The following is a 19,351-nucleotide window of genomic DNA, read 5'->3' on the forward strand; positions in this document are numbered from 1 at the left end:
TGCTGGGGTATCTATTCTAAAGGAAAGGAATATATAACTAATTGTCTCTTTCAGATGAACAAGTTACTTACCTTCGGTAACGATATATCTGTAAGAGACATAGATTAGTTATAGATTTGTTACCGCCCCACCCATCCTCCCCGTTCTGCAAACTGACTGCTAGGGTCAGGGAATCCCTTTCAGGGCCCTAGTTTTGTGCACCAGTGGTCAGTGTCTTGCATGGCTCTGCGCTTCTGGCATGGAATGTCGTTTAAAAGAACGGACATCAGCGCGCGAGGGTGGCATCCAAGTAGCTACCGCTACGTCATCCCAGCCACCACGACGAACGCGGAGCCGACCGACGCCACTTTGACGCGCAGGGGTACTGCTAACGAAAAAAATTCTCCGGATCCAGTCTGAAGCCAGGGGGTAATTCTAAAGGCAAGGAATCTATAACTGATCTAGGTCTCTTAAAGATATATCATTACCGAAGGCAAGTAACTTGTTTATTAGGATGTGAAAATGTCATTAACTGAGAGCAAGAGAGGGATTGGGTGGGGAGAGGGGACAGTTTTTTGTTCAAATAAGGTTCTTGTTACACAGATGACATTAGCAACAATAGGGTGGTACAGGGAGGGGTGGAACAATGGGTAGCCACGTAATGCTAACGTTTGCTAATATCTTGGTACCTCTCTTTCTTCCGATGTAATGTTCCTCCTTAGATGGAATCTCATAATACACCGAAACGACTAACATATGTGTTTGATTCAAATGTCAATAAAGATTTTTTTTTAAAGAAAAAAAACGAAGAGCAAGAGAGACGGCAGAAAAAGCACTGTGGGTGATATCCCGCTGATCCAACAGACCTCAAGAACTTCAGACCCATCTCCCTCCTCCCCTTCCCAGCAAAGGACATTGAGAAGGCCATCAACGCCCAGCTCTCCGAGTTCATTGAGGAAAACCATGTCCTGGACAACTCTCAATCCGGCTTCCACAGCAAACAGCACCGAAACCGCTCTCCTTGCCGTCACCGACGACATCCATTCCCTTCTCAACCACAACGAAATCACAGCCCTCATCCTACAGGGCCTCTTGGCCGCTTTCGATACGGTTTCCCACTGCACTCTAATCACAAGACTACACGACGCCGGCAACCGCAACAGGGCCCTGGAACTTGATCCACTCATAATAAGCAGAACACAGTCAAACCACTCATAATAAGCAGAACACAGTCAGACTACCTCCATTCTTCTCAGAACCTACAGAGATCAGTTGTGGAGTGCCCAAAGAATCCTCCCTAAGCCCCACCTTCTTCAACGTGTACATGGCCCCTCTCGCTGCCATAGTCAGAAACCACGGACTCCACATCATCTCCTACACCGACTACACCCAGTTGATCCTTTCCCTCACCAACGAATCTACAGCTGCCAGAACCAACTTCCACAGTATGTTGAAGGCTGTGGCTACTTGGATGAAAGACAGATGCCTTGAGCTCAACCCGGACAAGACTGCAGTACTCATCCTGGGACCCGCCCCCTGAGCCTGGGACGACTCTTGGTGGTTCGCCACTCTGAGAATCCCTCCCACCCCCACAGACCACACATACAACCTCTGCATCATACTGGACTCCTCACTCTCAATGAACCGCCAAATCAACTCTGTATCCTTATCCTGTTTCCATGTGATCTGCCTGCTCCAAAAGACATTCAGATAGATCCCCACAGAATCCAGGAAGATGGTCACCCATGCACTCATCACCAGCAGACTAGACTACGGCAAAGTACTCAATGTAAACTGCAGGATGTAAACTGCAGGATGTAAACTGCAGGATGTAAACTGCAGGATGTAAACTGCAGGATGTAAACTGCAGGATGTAAACTGCAGGATGTAAACTGCAGGATGTAAACTGCAGGATGTCCAAAACCCCGCAGCCAGACTGGTCCTAGACGTCCCCGCTGCAGCCACATCACTCAACAACTCCGTCCACTCCACTGGCTCCCAGTCAAAAAGAGAATCACCTTTAAGATCCACAAACATGCCTACAACGCTCTCCACGACACAGGACCAGCATATCTGAACCACCACCTCTTTTTCCATGCACCCACAAGACAGCTTTGCTGCGGCCAACTTGCCCTGGCCACCATCCCATGGATCCACAAGACCAGAAAAGGAGGAAGATCCTCCTCCTACCTCGCCGCCAAGACCTGGAACACCCTGCCCCTCCACCTCACGTAATCACTTTTGGGCACCCAATTCAGGAAGGATCTCAAGACCTGGCTCTTCAATTGAACCTCCACACCTAGACAGATTAGCAGCCCTCACTGCCTTGACACCCTTGCAGATGAGTAGCAGAGCTATATAAATTCCTGATTGATTGTTATACCAGGAATGAAGAAAGGCATGTGGAGGTCAGAGCTAGTAAAGTAGAAGGAAACCTTTGCTTGTATTGATTGGCTTGTTGACGTTTTTTTAACTACTGGTTGGTCCATATGGTTGGATGGAGTTTGACCAACAAATAGGTGCCGTGCTGGAATTTTGCATGAGACCAAGCCCACTGGACCTTGATGTGAAGAGGATTGTGCATAATACACACATCAGTTTGGATAGTCAGGAATGGATCATGATTGGAACATATTGCAGACATGTTGTGTTTTTGCCCAAGTAAGGTTCAGGTGATAATTGGGGTATGGAGAATGACTCAGATTTGCCAGCAGGTTTTCTTCGGTATACTCCTGTGGCGACACAAATTTGGCAACTACATAATGTATGATGTGTAAGCCTGTATAGTGGTTGATTTTCATTGTAAGGGTGCAGAAATGTTTTCTTACCTGTGACCTGGCTTTGTCCCATGCCTGAATTTAATTTGGATCCTGGAACGAATCCTAGCCTAGGACTTTAGCCTTGCAGTTGAAGTCCTGCCTGGTGCTCTGCTGTCTGCTGGAGTGGGCTCCTGAATATAGAGTTTTATCAGCATAGCTTGGGGAGGCTTATTCATCTGGCTTTCCATGTCACAAGTCTAGAATGCCTATTTATAGGACGTTAACCACAGGGCCAGACTGGGAGCCTGAGGCATCCATGTCAATTTCTTGGACCAGTCCTGAGGGAGAGGGGCGGCGGGGGTGTGTTGGGGATGGCTGCCCCGCAAGGCTGGAAAAGCTTGCTTGCTGCTTTTGTTACAGAGGGCTGATATTGCAACACTGCTTCAGAACCGGCCCCAAATAACAAAATCACCCCAGTCCGGCCCTGGTTAACCATACCCACATACATCACATTGTTATGTATCGGATTATATTGTAATTTAGTTTATATAGTGCTTATTACCCCAGGCAAGGCATTACAGCGCATTCTACCAAGCAACACACAGCTACGGAAACAAAGATTAGTCCAGTATCCTTGGTTATTCTTGGCTCTGGGGATAAGTCTTGTGTGCTCAAGTAGACCATTCAATTCCAGTTTCTTTGTGATGGATTAAATTAATAAGACTTACGTGTGATCAATAGAGCGTGGCATACGTGAACTTATGCAGAAGGTTGGTGGGGCTCATAAATGAGCTACAGCAGTATTATTAGGTTGTAGGAGTTTGGGGTTTGATTGTGAAAAAGGAGAGTTGAGATCTTGTAAATGAGATGTGGGACATTTTCAGAAAACCAATAATAGAGAATGGAGGCAATTATAAAAGTGAAGAGATGCAGAGGATGGCAGTAAAGGAGAGGAACATTTTAAGGCAAAAAAAGGAGTATTGATCAGTTTTCATAATAGCCTTTAGGAATATAGGGGACTTTGAGACCGCATGCAATTTGAGGATGCAAGACTAGAAAGAAACAACATTTGCATGAAAGGATAGTGCTCTGTAAGGTTTTTTTGACAGGCATTAGAATCAGGCCGTCTGTCCAATACTAGGCTTCTGGCAGACCACTTACCCTGCCAGATCAGCTGATCAGCTCAGTGGTTGGAAGCAGAAAGTAATGGCTGGACACAAATATATTGAAAGGTTTAGGCTACACTCAAAGGAAGCCGTAACCTCAAGGTCGTAGGAATATGAGAAAATATGTGGGGAGAAAGACTCAGTTTAGGCATCAATACCACAAATTCTTACCACTCTATTCCAGAGTGCCCCTTGCTTGCTTTGCATGTCTGGTGTTAGACGAATGTACTGAGGTGTTACAATGGCATTTCCCTGGATGTCCCATAGGGAGGAGCTGGAGGTGCCAACACCTGTGAAACAATAAGAGCAAGCTTTGAGAAAGACTGATTTACTGCAGCAACAAAAACAAACAGTAAGATGGAAATTGTAGAAATTATCTCATGGATTACTTCATCTAAACCCTTGGATCTGCTAGTAAGCCAATCTTATCGGATGATTTAATGCAGCAACTCACCATTCATGCTTAAGGACTGATCACTATAGTCTACCATCACCATATTTGCCTCGCACTTTTTAATCTCTTACCTTCCTTGCACTAGCCTTCCCTCCATTGAACATGAGGAGGAATGTGGCCCACTCTTGGTTTGTCCCAGTAAGAAGCTCCACCTTCCTCGGATTAAGGAACTTTTTAAAAGTTATCCAAGGAGTTTGAAATAGCCCCTCGTACACAGGTCTACTACAAATCCTGGGGCTTCCTGCATCTTCCTGCCCTTTGCTGATACAATCCAACCAACACCCAACTGCTCAACCCCCTCCCCCCCTCTTAAAGTGCCTGTCTCCTGTTCTGGCTCCACAGGTCTTTCTGCGGTATGGAATGTATGTCTTTACAAAAGCAAGCAATTACCGCGCAGTCTTTACCACATGGACGTCTTAACCACACATGGTAATTATATAGAATTTGTAAATTAACTTAATTTTTTATTTTTTTTGGGGGGGGGGGGCAAGTAGAAGAATATTACCTTTTTTGGGGCGAAACCCCTCCCAAACTACCCCCACCATGTTTTTAATTTACTCCTAACCTCTTTACCATTACAAACTCGTAAATACTAAAAAGAATGTAAATCTTTTTATTGAACAATAGCTCAGGACATGTTTTGAACACATAAGACAAAGATTATACATATTTCAATACTATAATTCCTTATTTCTCAGGTAGATTCCCATCTCGTGTGGCCCACAGATCCCAAGGCTACTAGGAGTTGTGGTTACTCACATTCCCATATCGTCCCTTGCCCTCTCCCTCCCCAGTAACCTCTATATGCCCTCCAGCAACCCCAGATTGTATCCCATTTTTGTGGGCATCCTCTGGCTTTGTAAAGTAAATACTAAAATTGCATAATTAAGTTATTGAAAAAACATACCAGTGTGGTAAAGGCATGTGTGGTACAGGTACAACTACTTATCTGTGTGGTACTCACCTGCATGGCAAAGGCTGCTTGGTAAAGGCATTTTGTGGTAAAGACTCGGTTGTAAAGGCTATGTCCCAAGCTATGCAGCACATATGGCCAGTCCTGGATTTTCAGCTAACAAAGCGTCATTTTTCTAGTAAATTTAGTTTTACCACCATTACAAACATAGGTTTAAAAACAGCACTTGGTTCAAAAGCAGGAGTGGCTGAAGAGGGCACATATCATGGAGTAACATCACTGTGTTATAAATTTGATTATCATATATGCCCTCCCAGATCACTGATCTAGTACTGGTTAATTTCTGGAATACTGTGAAAAGAAAATATTACCCTGTTACATGTACTGACCCTTGACTACCAATTAAGAGAAGCCTTCTTTCATTTTGAAACATTCGGAAGGGTTCATGGTTGCGTGGCACTTCCAGTTTCCATAAAGTATTGCAATTTGTAATTCTCATTTGTAAAAGCATCGATTGGAGGCTTACGCCGCATCCACTCACAATGAACACAAAAAAAGCACTTACTATATTTGTATAAACAATCATTTATTGTTAATAAGAAATTGAGTGCATATTGTGTATGCATGGATAAGGAAACAAAACCGGGTATTAGGTTTATTAAAAAAAAACAGAGTAATGACCCCGCTGCGTAGAGCTTCTTCTCTGTCCAGTGTCGCTCTAAACTGTTCTCACTTTGTCATCAAGTCTTATTGAGTGTAATTACTTGATCTCTAAACACCAAATACCTCTACTCTTTAACAAAACAAAAACTTTAGTAAGAGAATAACAAGGACTAACAATCATAAAATAAGCATTAATCAAGGAACGCTACCGCTACATCATATTCATATTATAAAGCAAAGAAACATCAGCTGTAAATGGTGAAAAATATTACCTCTTAATAAAATCCCCATCTCTCTTGGGAACATATCCAATTCTACCCTTCTTAGTTGTGCATTTATCGACCTTTTGCATGTTATCAACTTCAGTAACATCGGAAGAAGAGTAAGTGCTCAAAGTAGAAATGTCTTCATATGATCCACACACAGAATTTCCCATTTCCAATTCACTTTTTGATTGCTCTGAAAAATCTCCTAGTCGGCTCTCAGTGATACATGTACCTACATCCTTCAACCACCTTATGTTTATTGATGTAGGTCGCCACATCAGTGGAATCTAATGTTCAATTACATTTTGCTATTTTACTGAAATGCAAAGTCTTACCATCACTCGATTTACCGAAATTGATAAATAACTTATTTACCACCAAACGACATGAAAATGTACTACCTCATTTCTTCTTCCCTCCTTGTTTTTTCTCTTAACACAATCTCGAAACGTCAATTTTCCTTCACAAACTCCACGTTTTATATTATATTATCTTTATAATTAACAGTTTTGAACCGTTCGAATGTGATGTTTTAGTGTCTCAAATGACGCCATACCTTGCCTCTCCATTTTCATCCACACAATGCAGTCCTTGGTAAAAGGTTCTCTTCCCCCTAAGGTTCAGAAGGGCCAGAAACCCACTACAGTAGGCATAATCCAGTGTGCCATATAAAAAGAAAAGATTTCTACTTCACACTTTCCTACTCTTAATGTCCGTTTGGATGCTCCCAATCAAAACTCTATTAATACGCTGAACAGCACCATTACCATCTGGATGGTAAAGTGAGGTATGGTTACACAAAATAACATTCCTGGACAAATATTTCTGAAGTACATCTGACCCAACTGCGGACAGTTGTAATAGCAGATTTGATCATTCTTTCACATTGAAATATTTCATCCAAAAATCTAACAGCATTCGAATCTTGTTTCTCCACTATTCACACTTCTGGACAGTTAGAAAACATATCTATCAAGACTATTACATATAGTCCTGCTCCATTATGATCAATAATGGGACCCTAAAGATGAACGGCTAAGCTTCCCTTGGCCCCTCTAGACATTCCAATGGAGATGTGGGTAGGCTGAAAATTACTTTTGTATTATCAGCGTTACAGCATTTCACGCAATTCCTCACTGTTGTGTTGGTCTATGCATCTACACTTGGTTATCACTACTGTGATTCAATCCTCTTCGTACTCTTACCAATCCCTATGGTGACCTTTTTGACTGACCTCTAAGATTTTCTCTAATTTTAAGAGCAAATAACTCTGGTCTCTCTCAGAACGAATCCATCGCCTTTCAGAGTAAATGTACCTTTAACCTTTGAAAAGTACTTAACATTACCACAAATATTTTTTTAGAGGCCGTTTACCAGTGACATACTTTAAACCTCTCATCACTGGATCTGAATCATGCCATTCTCACCATTTATTTTTGGTGATAGCCTCAACTGTGTCATCACCCGCTATAACCATGGTATAACCACATCACTTCTCTGGTGACTGTTCTTTTACAAGGAAGCCCTGCTGAGAACATCAGCTACATTCTTTTTTTTTTTTTTATCTAGGCAAGTACTGTACTTTGGAATTGTAATCTAATAACCTTAATGACTTTTTGCTAACCTTTAAGTAACTTTATCCATTTTCGAGGGTGCATATATTTTAGTGGGAGGTTTGTGGTCCGTTGAGATAAGGAATTCTGGCCCACAGACTTATTGTCTGCATTTCTCCATCCTTCACGGACGCACTAACATCTCCCCTTCAATGGTAGAAAATGTTTCCTCAGCAGGAGAGGGTGAACAAGGTGGTAAAGTTGTTGACCTTTCTTTTCCATTCACAATAAAACTATGCCTAATCCTTTGCCACTAGTGTGTGGTAATGACAGTTCTAATACTAGGATCAAAGCCTTGAAGGTGAATAGCAGCACAAGTGATTTTTTTTTTTTTATATATCGACACAAACAATTCCTCAACAACTGCCCGATTTCTTAAGTTTTAGTTTGGGGGCGGAGGTCATAAAGCCCTTCTTTGGAAGCACTGCAGGGCCCAAGAAAGGTGGTAATAAGGGCAAGATTCAGACTGATTCAGTTAAAGGTTCTTCTTCGAGTATAGTACCCCAGAACTGTGCTACACTGAATGGGGCGGAGTGAAGATACACAGTGTCAAAGAGGGTGCGGACTGAAGGGGATCTTTTACCATTTGATATGGGGTTGCCCAAAGATATAAGAGTTCTGGCAAAGAGTAAGAGCAGTGCTGGCCGCAGTTATGGGGGTGGAGGTCGGCAGTTATGGGGATGGAGGTGCCACTAGCACCAAAATGGTTTTTACTTAGGATCGCTGGGGAGGAAGACTGGCCCAGACATACAAGAAAATGGTTGACATTGTGAGTTGCAAAGTGAAAAGTGGCAAGGAAATGGAAGGCAAATACACTGCGACAATAGGAGAGTGGAATTCGAACTGGTGCTGGCAAGCAGAGCAAACGATTTACAAGAGCAAGGGGTGCCCGAGGAAATGGGAGAAGATATGGGGAGCCTGGCAGGCCTATAGAGGTTTAGAAGGGAAGTAGTGTAGGGTCGGTCATGACATGGAGTTCTTATTGTAAAGATGCATGTACCATTGGTTAAACCAAAAAAGGAAGACGTGGTAATCTTATGTAACGGTTTCCTGATTGAACCGATTGCTGAGCGTGTATTAATAAAAAGACATTGCAAAAAATCCCTCTTGCCTTCATATCCTAAATAGGTTAAAGTATTCACAGCAAATTTACATTTCATAAACTCAGCAGTAAGACCCTTCTTGCTCAGCAATTTTAGCCCTTCCCTTAATCTTCAATAGTGCTCTTCTCCATTTCTTCTCATAACAAGGACGTTGCCCTTTAAGAAAATTATACCTATATGGAATATTAAAAAGTTTTGGATGCGTTGTAGTCGTAGGTGTTTGGCTGGGGTTCCTGCATAGAGTGCGTTCCAGTAGTCAAGTCTGCTGCTGACGAGGGTCTGTGTCACCGTTCTTCTTGTTTCGGTCGGAATCCACTTGTGGATCCTGCGGAGCATGCGGAGGGTGTTGTAGCAGGAGGAGGAGACGGCGTTGACCTGTTTAGACATGGAGAGGGAGGAGTCGAGGATGAATCCTGGGTTGCGTGCATGGTTGGTGGGTGTTGGTGCTGTTCCCAGTGTGGTTGGCCACCAGGAGTCGACCCAGGCTGAGGGGGTGGGTCCGAGGATGAGGACCTCCGTCTTGTCCGAGTTCAGCTTCAGACGGCTGCTCCTCATCCAGTCGGCGACGGCTCTCATTCCCTCGTGGAGGTTGGTTTTAGCGGTGTGTGGGTCATTGGTGAGGGAGAGGATGAGCTGGGTGTCGTCGGCGTAGGAGAGGATGTTGAGGTCGAGATGGCGGGCCACTTGTGCGAGGGGGGCCATGTAGACGTTGAACAGCGTTGGGCTGAGGGATGAGCCTTGGGGAACGCTGCAGATGATGTCGGTGGCTTCGGATCGGATGGGTGGGAGGCGGACTCTCTGGGTTCTGCCGGAGAGGAAGGACGTTGTTCAGTCAAGGGCCTTCTCTTGGATTCCAGCTTATAGGAGGTGTGTCTTTATAGTGCGATGGCAGACCATGTCGAAGGCGGCTGACAGGTCCAGGAGGATGAGGGCTGATGTTTCGCCGTTGTCTAGTTGGCGCCCGATGTCGTCTGTGGCGGCGATGAGGGCTGTCTCGGTGCTGTGGTTACGTCCGAATCCGGACTGGGATGTGTCCAAGATGTTGTTGACTTCTTAGGTGGCGGGCCAATTGTATGTTGACGATTTTCCTCGATGACCTTTGCCGGGAACGGGAGCAGGGAGATGGGCCGGAAGTTCTTGGGGTCCGCTTTGGGCTTCTTGAGGAGGGCGTTTATTTCGGCGTGCTTCCAGCTTTTCGGGAATGTCGCCGTTTCGAAGGAGATGTTGATGACCTTCCGTAGTTGGGGTGCGATGGCTGCGTCTGCTTTGTTGAATACGTGGTGTGGGCACGGGTCTGACAGAGATCCTGAGTGGATGGAGTTCATGACATTGTGTGTCTCGTCGTCGACTATGTTGGACCAGGAGGTCAGGTGGTTGGCGCTGGTTGTGTTCACAGGGGAGGTGGAGTCTGGCGTAGTCAGGGCGGTCGTGGTGTTGAAGCTGCCGTGGATGTCAGCGATCTTGCGGTGGAAGAAGAAGATGGCTAGTGACTCGCACAGCTCTTGTGAGGGCGGGATGTAGTTGGCGCCGGGGTTGGAGAGTTCCTTTACGATGCTGAAGAGCTCTTTGCTGTCGTGTGCGTTGTTATCCACGCGATCTTTGAAGGAGGGTCTCTTGACTAATCTGATGAGGTGGTGATGTCTGCGGGTGGCGTCCTTGTGGGCTGCGTGGTTGTCCGGTGTGCGTTCGTGGAGCCATATCTTCTCCAGTTTCCGGCATGCGCGTTTGGAGGTCTTGAGCTCGTCGGAGAACCAGGTGGCTCTCTCGCTGGCGTGGCTGGGGGGGGGGGGGTGGGGGGGGGTTCTTGAGCGGGGCGAGGGTGTTGGCGCAGTCGTCGATCCACTGTCTGGGGTTGCGGGCTGCGGCGTCTGGGTTGGTGGGGTCGGTGGGTGGGTTCTGGGCGAGGGTGGCGATCAGCTGAACTTCGGTGACTTTGCTCCAGCAGCGACAAGGCAGCTGTTGAGTGCGGTGGTGCGTGGTTAGTTTCTTGCAGGTGAAATGGATGCAGCGGTGGTCGGTCCAGTGGAGTTCGGTGGTGCAGTCGAAGGCGACGTGGGGGCCTGTGGAGAAGATGGGGTCCAGTGTGTGGCAGGCGGCGTGGGTGGGTGCGGTGATGAGTTGTCTGAGGCCTAGAAGCAATGCCTCCTACATCCATAGGTCAAAATGCTGGTAGTTAATGCCCAAGAGTAACCAAATAGGTTTACAGACGGGTTGGATAACTGATGCCGGTGATGCATATGGACCGGTCTGACCCGAACCTCTCATGGGGCTAAATGGAAGTCCTTATAGAACACTTTAAAACTGGTAAGCACCCGGCAACCAAAAACCCGGTTTGTAGAACACTTTTTTTTTGTTTAAACCCTTAAATGCTGAATTAGCACAACACTTAGATGGCCCTGCATTCCTTGATGAAGAGTGAAGTCACCACCATTCGCTCATTATCTTTCCTGCACTCTTGTATGAAACGTGCATTAGGATTTGATCTCAGATCAAGTTATCACGCAAGTGTCCAAACTTACATGAAATACCAAAGTTCTTTAAATTCGATACATATTCAGACCGATTTAAATTTATTTTGGTGTTTTTGCAAGATATTGGGTAGGTCAACAGAAATGCATAAATTCTGTGTGAAGCGATTTAGCCACGTCATCAATGGCATTTGAATACACATCCCTTTCAGAAGCAGCCCTTGTTTTTACTCCATTTGGCTGTAGATTCTGAAGCCTTCTGATCCAAGCTTATGTAACAATATCATATTCCTTATAGGGAAAAATTCTTATCTGGCATCCCCTTCAATAGTAGAAACATAATTTTAAAACATACTCCTGCCATTCAGGTAATTTCATAATAGGTTTGCCTATGACTAGTACAAACGCTTGAGGTGGTGCGAGTGAGAATGTTTGTGCACATATTACAGTGGGACAGGGCACTTGTTAAAATAACTTTTAGAAAGCCATCTGTAGAATGCAAAATTCGTTCATAAGTAAAAGGAAAAAGTTATTTGGCAAGCATCTCAGAGTTTAGTATGCAGCGAAAAGATTGAGACCCACTCGTGTAGACAGAACGAGGTGAAGTAAGCAGTTCTATTGAAATTTGTGGCTTAGTTTCTCATGAGCAGATGGTATTATAGGCTCTTGAATTATTACAATGAGCTATGTAAAAAATTCACAACCAATATGGCTGCCACGCTGGGGTCATGTAGCGTGAACTGCACATAGCATTGCTAATTGGGTACCGAGTCGTGCTGATGCGTGCCCCAGGAACGGAATCTGCATCGTACAATTAAGAAATCGGTTGAAGAGAGGAGCACAGATAATGTAATTATGATTTTCAAGGGCAAGTGTAAGGGAGTTTTCAAGTACACTGTATTACTCGACCAGTGTAACGTGACCCCAAAGGTGTCTGCAGATAGATCAAGGCATACGATCATCAATTTAAATGCACGCTCGCCAATACCAAACATCGCTTCACAATGCAAAACTCACTACCAAAGATCCACCAGTTGTAAATGAATTTGGCTGCAGTCTTGTTTTGACACATAGGTATAAGACGTGGTCAACTCATCAAACTGTAAAGACACCAGGCTTTGATAGGCGTAGGCATTTATTAAAATACAGAGTAACGAACCCAGGTGTGCAGATCTGCAGCTCACTGTCTTTTTTGACATAAGACTCACATCATCTTGGGAGGTGTACCTTGAGAAGGAAGGAAGGAAGGCATAATGGAGAAGGTAGGAGAAGAAGAGATGAAGGCAGGAGAAGATTCACTGAACCTCTAGGCAAATGAACAGGGATTTATAGAGCGCACTTTACCCTAAGATGTCAAAGAACTATCGGCAGGCACCGTGACACGGTAAGAAACAGCCCGAAGATGTCTAAAGGATAGGGGAGGAGAAAAGCCCTATTTTCAAAAGTATTTTCAATACGGCAAGCGAATCAGCTTCAGCGATATGGGCAGGCAAAGTATTACACAATTTGGCAGCAACCACTGATATAGAACAGGCTCCCTATTAAGCCCTCCGTAATCTGGGAACCGACACCTTCTTGCAGAAGGGGATCTGAGAAGCCTACTAGGGGGTACAAGTGAAAGAAGAAATTAAGTTGGCTAGAGCCTTCTGCTGCAAGGGCAGTAAGACCAAACAAAGAGCCCTGAACATGATCCTCTTTCTGACCATGAGATATTGAAAGGAACGAATCCCATCTCTGACCGAGAGGCGCCTCAGGATGCTGAGAATGAGTCGGGTTGCCATGTTCTGGGCTACTTGAAGTTTAAGGCAGGAAGCATGGATGGTGAGCTACAGTGAGTTGCAGTAATACAAACACAAAGGGACTAGTGTGATGATAACTGAATGGTGCAGTTCTAAGGGAATATAAGGAAAGATCCTTCTGCGAGTTCTGATGATGAAGAAACAGGTGCTAGTAGTATGACTGACCAGAGTTTCAAAACTCAAGGTATTGTCGAATATGACACCCAGGTTTTTGGCTGATTTGACCAGAATGGGAAGAGGTCCACAATCGTCCAGCCACCTTACGCTGGACCAAAATCGACTCCTGGATGTCAAATACAGGTAAACCCGTTTAGTAAGAATTTAATTTTAGGGCATTGTTTTTCTCAATCTACTAATGCTAGACATACAATGATTGAACTTCTCAGCCAAAGAAGTCAAGTTGCTAGAACCAGACACGACGATCTGGGTGTCATTTAATTAAGACAGCACCTGGAACCCAAAATAACCCACCGATTCAGACTGGAACCCAAAAGAACACACCAATTCAACCAGCGGAGCAACATATACATTAAACAGTGTCGGATTCAAGGACGACCCTTGGGGCTCTATCAAGGAGTTTTAATTTCTCCTCCCCTCAAAGATAAGATGTGTGAATGTAATTCCAGTTGCATGAGGTCTGCCCTGGACCTCACCAACCGAACCTCCGTCATTTAGGTTTTACACGCTCATAGGAGAAGAAGCCCCCAAACCACATGCAATGGATAGAGATAGGCGCCAACTAAGAGGAATGTTGGTGAATGATAATTGGTGTACACAAAGGTAGAAAAATAGCATGGGCAATGGAAGTTCGTGATAGAGCACACACTAGAATTCAGACACACAGGAAGAATCAAACGTTAAATGAAGTAGTAGAACATTGCACAATGAAGACAGCTGCACAAGGAGAGGGGAGAATGAAGCAGACCTGGGGAGATGGCTGTAACAATGCACAGTGAAGAACAACTGTACAAGGAGGAGAGGGGAGAATATAGCAGACCTGGGGCGATGGCAGTACCAAGCAGCAACGTCATCGGATCACAAGCTTATCTACTGCCAACAAGATGGCTCGCTAAGTTTATGCTCTCTGATAACTGTTGACCACGAGTTGGAATCACAAGTTAAACTCGCCTTTCTGTACTTTCATGATGGGTAAATACATCCCCACTAGCAGTATTACTTGGTATTTCAGAAACAACAGCGTTTTTATTATGCACACATACTCCGATAACACATCAGAAAACATTTTCGCCAGCCTGGGCTTCTCTTTGTTCTCCCTCAGTTCAAGGGACTACTATGCATCTGCTCTATGGCGACTAAGAGCACATGGGGACTGGTACACAGGGGATATAAAGAACATTACATTGCATAAAGATACAGACAGGTGCACACAGAAGTTTAATTGCACACAAGGGAGAATAGCGCACACATGGAAAAGCAAATGTGCACCCAAGCATCCAAACTCCACCCTGCCAAACATTCTCTGGTTGACGAGTTAGGAGTAAACGTGAGAACATTGTACCAAGCACCAAATTGTGTATCTGTGTGTACTACCATATGTCAATGGACACATAGAAAGATGGGATGCCTAGAGGGTGAATGCATAGAGTAGACTGGTGATAAGAAATGTATTTTAAGGTTGTGGCAATTGTGAAGGCCGGGCCCGAATCTCCTGCACCCAATTCAAAGTGGTGTAATTTCCTACAATGTCATCATCATTTTGACGGTGTAATATAATTTCCAAAAGGTGTTTACTCAAATTTGATACATACCTATAATTGATTTCTTTTTCACATAGCACGTTCCTAGTTCGAGGGAGGGAGAGAGAGGTATTTTATGATGATCACTCAGTTAGTTACTGCTTTTGTCACAGAGATCCTTTTGTTACTTGCATTTCACAAGTTACAAGACTAATAGTGAGCTATGAACTGTTATCATCAAGGAGTTCGCCAAACCCAACAGCAAGACAACAGAAGTCGCACCCTCTCAAGACCTCTGCAACAAACTCAGCACCTATTTCTACCACAAGATCAAGCAGGTTTATGACAGCTTCAACACCCAAGACCCACCCATCACTCCTGCCACCACCACACATGATGACTACACCCCCCCCCCCCGCTCCCAACAGAGCCTGCTTAACTGGACCCCGCTCACGACGGATGAACACTCGAGATCATAAAGAACATTCACACCGGAGCACCCTCAGACCACTGTACGTACCACATCTTCCACAGGGCCGCCACCTCCATCGCCCCCGAATTACGCCGCACCATCAACTGTTCCATCGAGACCACCACCCTCCCCGACTGGAAACGCAGCTGAAGAAACCATCTGCTGACCTGAAAGACCAAGAATTTCAGACCCATCTCTCTGCGTCCCTTCCCAGCCACGGTCATCTAGAAGGCCATCAACACCCAACACTCCGAGTTCATCAAAGCCAACCACACCCTGGACTCCTCAATCAGACTGCCGAAGCAACCACTGCACCGAGACGCTCTCCTCGCTGCGACAGATGACATCTGCTCCCTCCTCGACTGGGGAGAAACGGGTGCCCTCACCCTCCTGGACCTCTCGGCCGCCTTCAACACAGTTTCCCACCGCACCCTAAGCACGAGACTCCAAGACACCAGCATTCGCGACAAAGCCCTGGACTGGATCAGTTCCTTCCTCACCTGTAGAACACAGCGAGTCAGACTATCTCCGTTCCTCTCAGAACCCAGAGATTAGCTGAGGAGTCCCCCAGGGCTCCTCCCTGAGCCCCACCCTCTTCAACGTCTACATGGCCCCGCTTGCAGCCATAGCCAGGCAACACAGACTCAATATCGTCTCCTATGCAGACAACACCCAGTTGATCCTCTCCCTCACTAACAAACCCACAATCGCCAGAAATAACTTCCATGACAGAATGAAGCCCTTCTCTACCTGGATGAAAGAAAGCTGCCTCAAGCTCAACTAGGAAAAGGCTGAAGTCCTCATCCTGGGACCCAACACCTCCACTTGAGAAACCTCCTTGTGGCCCACTGCGTTTGGAACCCCCCCCCCCACACACACACGCACACCATGCATAATACCTCGGCATGATACTGGACTCCATGCTCACGATGAACTGCCAGATCAACGCTGTCTCCCAGTCATGCTTCCACACTCTTCGCCTGCTTCGAAAGACCTTCAGATGGATCTCCACGCACTCATAAGCAGCAAGACTATACTACGGCAACGCACTCTACACAGGCGTCACCCATAAACTCATCGGTAATCTACACAACGCCGCAGCCAGACTAGTCCTCAACATCCCCTGCCGCAGCCAGATCTCCAAACATCTGCAAGAACTCCACTGGCTCCCAGTCAACATAAGAGTCACGTTCAAGCACCTCACACACGCCTACAAAGCCAATCACGACCCCGGAACATCATACCAAAACCACAGCCTCTCATTCCACGTACCCTCCAGACACCTCTGCTCTGCCGAACTGGCCCTTGCCACCATCCCTCAGATCCGCAAGACCAGGACTGGAGGATCATCCTTTCCCTACCTCGCCGTCAAAACGTGGAACACCCTGCCTCTCAATCAATCAATCAGGATTTGTGAAGTGCACTACTCACCCGTGAGGGTCTCAAGGCACTGAGGGGGGGCAGCAGATCCGTTCAGCCGAAGAGCCAGGTCTTAAGAGTCTTTCTGAAGGTGTTCAGGGAGGGGGCGTGCCTGATGTCTGCCTCTCCAATTCAGGCTATCCCAGTCGTTAACCCAATTCAGGAAGGATCTCAAGACCTGGCTCTTCAACTTAACTTCAGCGCCCAGTAGAACCTACTGCCCCAGAGACCCTCGCCGGTAAGTAGACGTGCTTAACAAATACTGATCGATTGATTAAAGAGCTGAATGCAAAGAGCATGGTACAGGTTAGAACGTTAGGTTTCCCCGTGTCTTTCATTAGCCTTATCCAACATGTTAATTCCCCTACACATACCAGAGGCCACACTCTTGACCAAGTGTGGTCTACAAATGTTACCGTACACAACTTGGTAACTCAACTCTGCGTTTGGTCAGATCACTATATCATTAGCTTCAAACTAAATAATCTGTCACTATTGAAACAATTATCCTCTAGAAGCATGTTCAGAAATTGGAATCGGGTTGATCTGAAAGCGCTCCTGGATACTCTCTCCTCTGAGCAGTTTTCCTCTGATGGAGACTTAGACAATAGGGAAAGAGAGATCACTGAATGGCAAAGGAAGGCATTTAACATCAATACTCCCCTTCAGACTAAAAACCCTCGCCTTAGGCAACATAAAGCGTCTAAATGGTTCACTAAGGAGTTGGGAGTCCTAAAACTAAGTACGCCAAGCCGAACGTAAATGGCGGAAATTGTACTCTATAGAGGCAAAACAAAATACCTAGCAAAACTAAAGGAGTACAAAATAGCTATTGTGGAGGCAAAAAGAGCCTTCTTTACCAATAAAGTACTCAAATCTGATAATAGCTCCAAGGAAATTTTCAGGTTTGTGAAAGAAATTTCCAATCCTAGCCGCGTGTCCCCACCTGTTAAAAGCCACCCAGGAATTATGTAACGATCTGAATTCATTTTTTGTTGAAAAAATAAAAAAAATTCTATTGTTTGCAGCAATAACAATACTGAAGACAGTGAGGTTCCTCCAATCCTTCAGTCTTGGACACCTTTTCCATGCTAGATAGGAAATGCTTTATGGAACTGGTAGCGAAGGTTAAATCTGCCCCCCCCCCCCCCCAAGGAGGAATGCCCCATTAACATAAAGAAAGCAATTTTTCGGGCATTCCCCGATACCTTCCTTGAGCTTCTTAATCTTTCCTTGTCTCAGGGAACTGTACCATCAGCCTTTAAAGAAAGTGGTAGTCATTCCACTTAAAAAAAAAAACAAGGTTTAGATTTTAATAAGCTGGAAAACTACTGACCCATTTCATGGCTTCAGTTTCGAGCAAAATTACTGGAAACTCATGTGGCATCCTGTCTCAGTTCTTTTTTAGAAGCATCAAAGTTTTTGGACACCCACCAGGCGGGTTTCCGTGCCGCACATTCCACCGAATCTGTGAGCCTATCTGTCCTGGACGATCTTAAAGGACAGGCTGACATTTATCACAATCAGGCTCTGATCCTCCTTGATCTTTCTGCGGCATTTGACACCATGAACCACAACATTTTGTTGGACCGTATTGCTGCAGCGGGTCTTGGGGGCTCGGCATTGGATTGGTTAGGGTCCTTTTTAGAAAACCGCAAACAATCGGTGTGGCTTTCGCCCCACAAATCCAATACTGTTGAAATTAGTTGTGGCGTTCCACAGGGCTCCTCCCTCGCCGATCCTTTTTAACATTTACATACGTCCCCTTATCTTGAGTCTTCGGCAGAGGGGGGTAAAAATCTTTAACTACGCAGACGATATGCAGCTGATTTTTACTTTGGAGAACTCTTCCGAATGCTAAGATTTTATTAGGAATTCTATGATGTATGTAAAAACCTGGATGGCTAAGAACCAACTAAAATTGAACTCGGAAAAAAATGAAATAATCATCCTGAGCAACAAACTTACTCACTGGACACCATCTTGCTGGCCGCCTGAGCTAGGTGCGGCCCTTATTCCTAAACCATCGATCAAGAGTTTGGGTCTTCATATAGACTCTGACCTCTCAATGAGTGCCCAAATCAACGCAGTAACTTCTGCCTGCTTCGTCCAACTTCGTAAACTTCGCAAGATCAGACGTTTCTTTAGCAGAGAAGCTAGCATTCAAATTGTGATTGCCCTCATCCTTTCAAAATTAGATTATGGAAACGCCCTTTATCTTGGCATACCACTATATCTGAGACACCGTCTTCAGATGATTCAAAACCAAGCAACTAGAATCATCCATCTTAAGGATAGGAGATGTCACATCACCCCGCTCCTTAAAGATCTCCACTGGCTTCCAGTGGAGCAGCGGGTGATGTTCAAAATTGGCTACATACTTTTCAAAGCCATTCAAGAAACCGGCCCTAGTTTCATTATCTCATGCATTAGAAAGCACCTGCCTGAGCGCAATTTGAGATCGAAGCATTTGAATCTCTTGGAGGTGCCCAGAATCAAACGAAAACGGATAGGTGGGACCCGGTTTTCCCATCTGGGTCCGAAGTTCTGGAACTCATTGCCTACTCCTATCAGGCTGGA

General features: G+C 45.3%; 1 protein-coding gene across 1 annotated transcript in view; it reads right to left on the reverse strand.

The window, feature by feature from the left end:
• The window catches only part of LMAN2L (lectin, mannose binding 2 like), a 243,166-nt gene that overhangs the window by 222,587 nt on the left and 1,228 nt on the right, over positions 1-19,351 (reverse strand). Inside the window, exon 2 of the mRNA XM_085634525.1 lies at positions 4,076-4,194. Coding sequence (XP_085490651.1) covers positions 4,076-4,194 — 119 coding nt within the window. The remainder of the gene's footprint in view (positions 1-4,075; positions 4,195-19,351) is intronic.

This window comes from Triturus cristatus, chromosome 11, assembly GCF_964204655.1.
Source record: "Triturus cristatus chromosome 11, aTriCri1.1, whole genome shotgun sequence".
Lineage (NCBI taxonomy): Eukaryota > Metazoa > Chordata > Amphibia > Caudata > Salamandridae > Triturus > Triturus cristatus.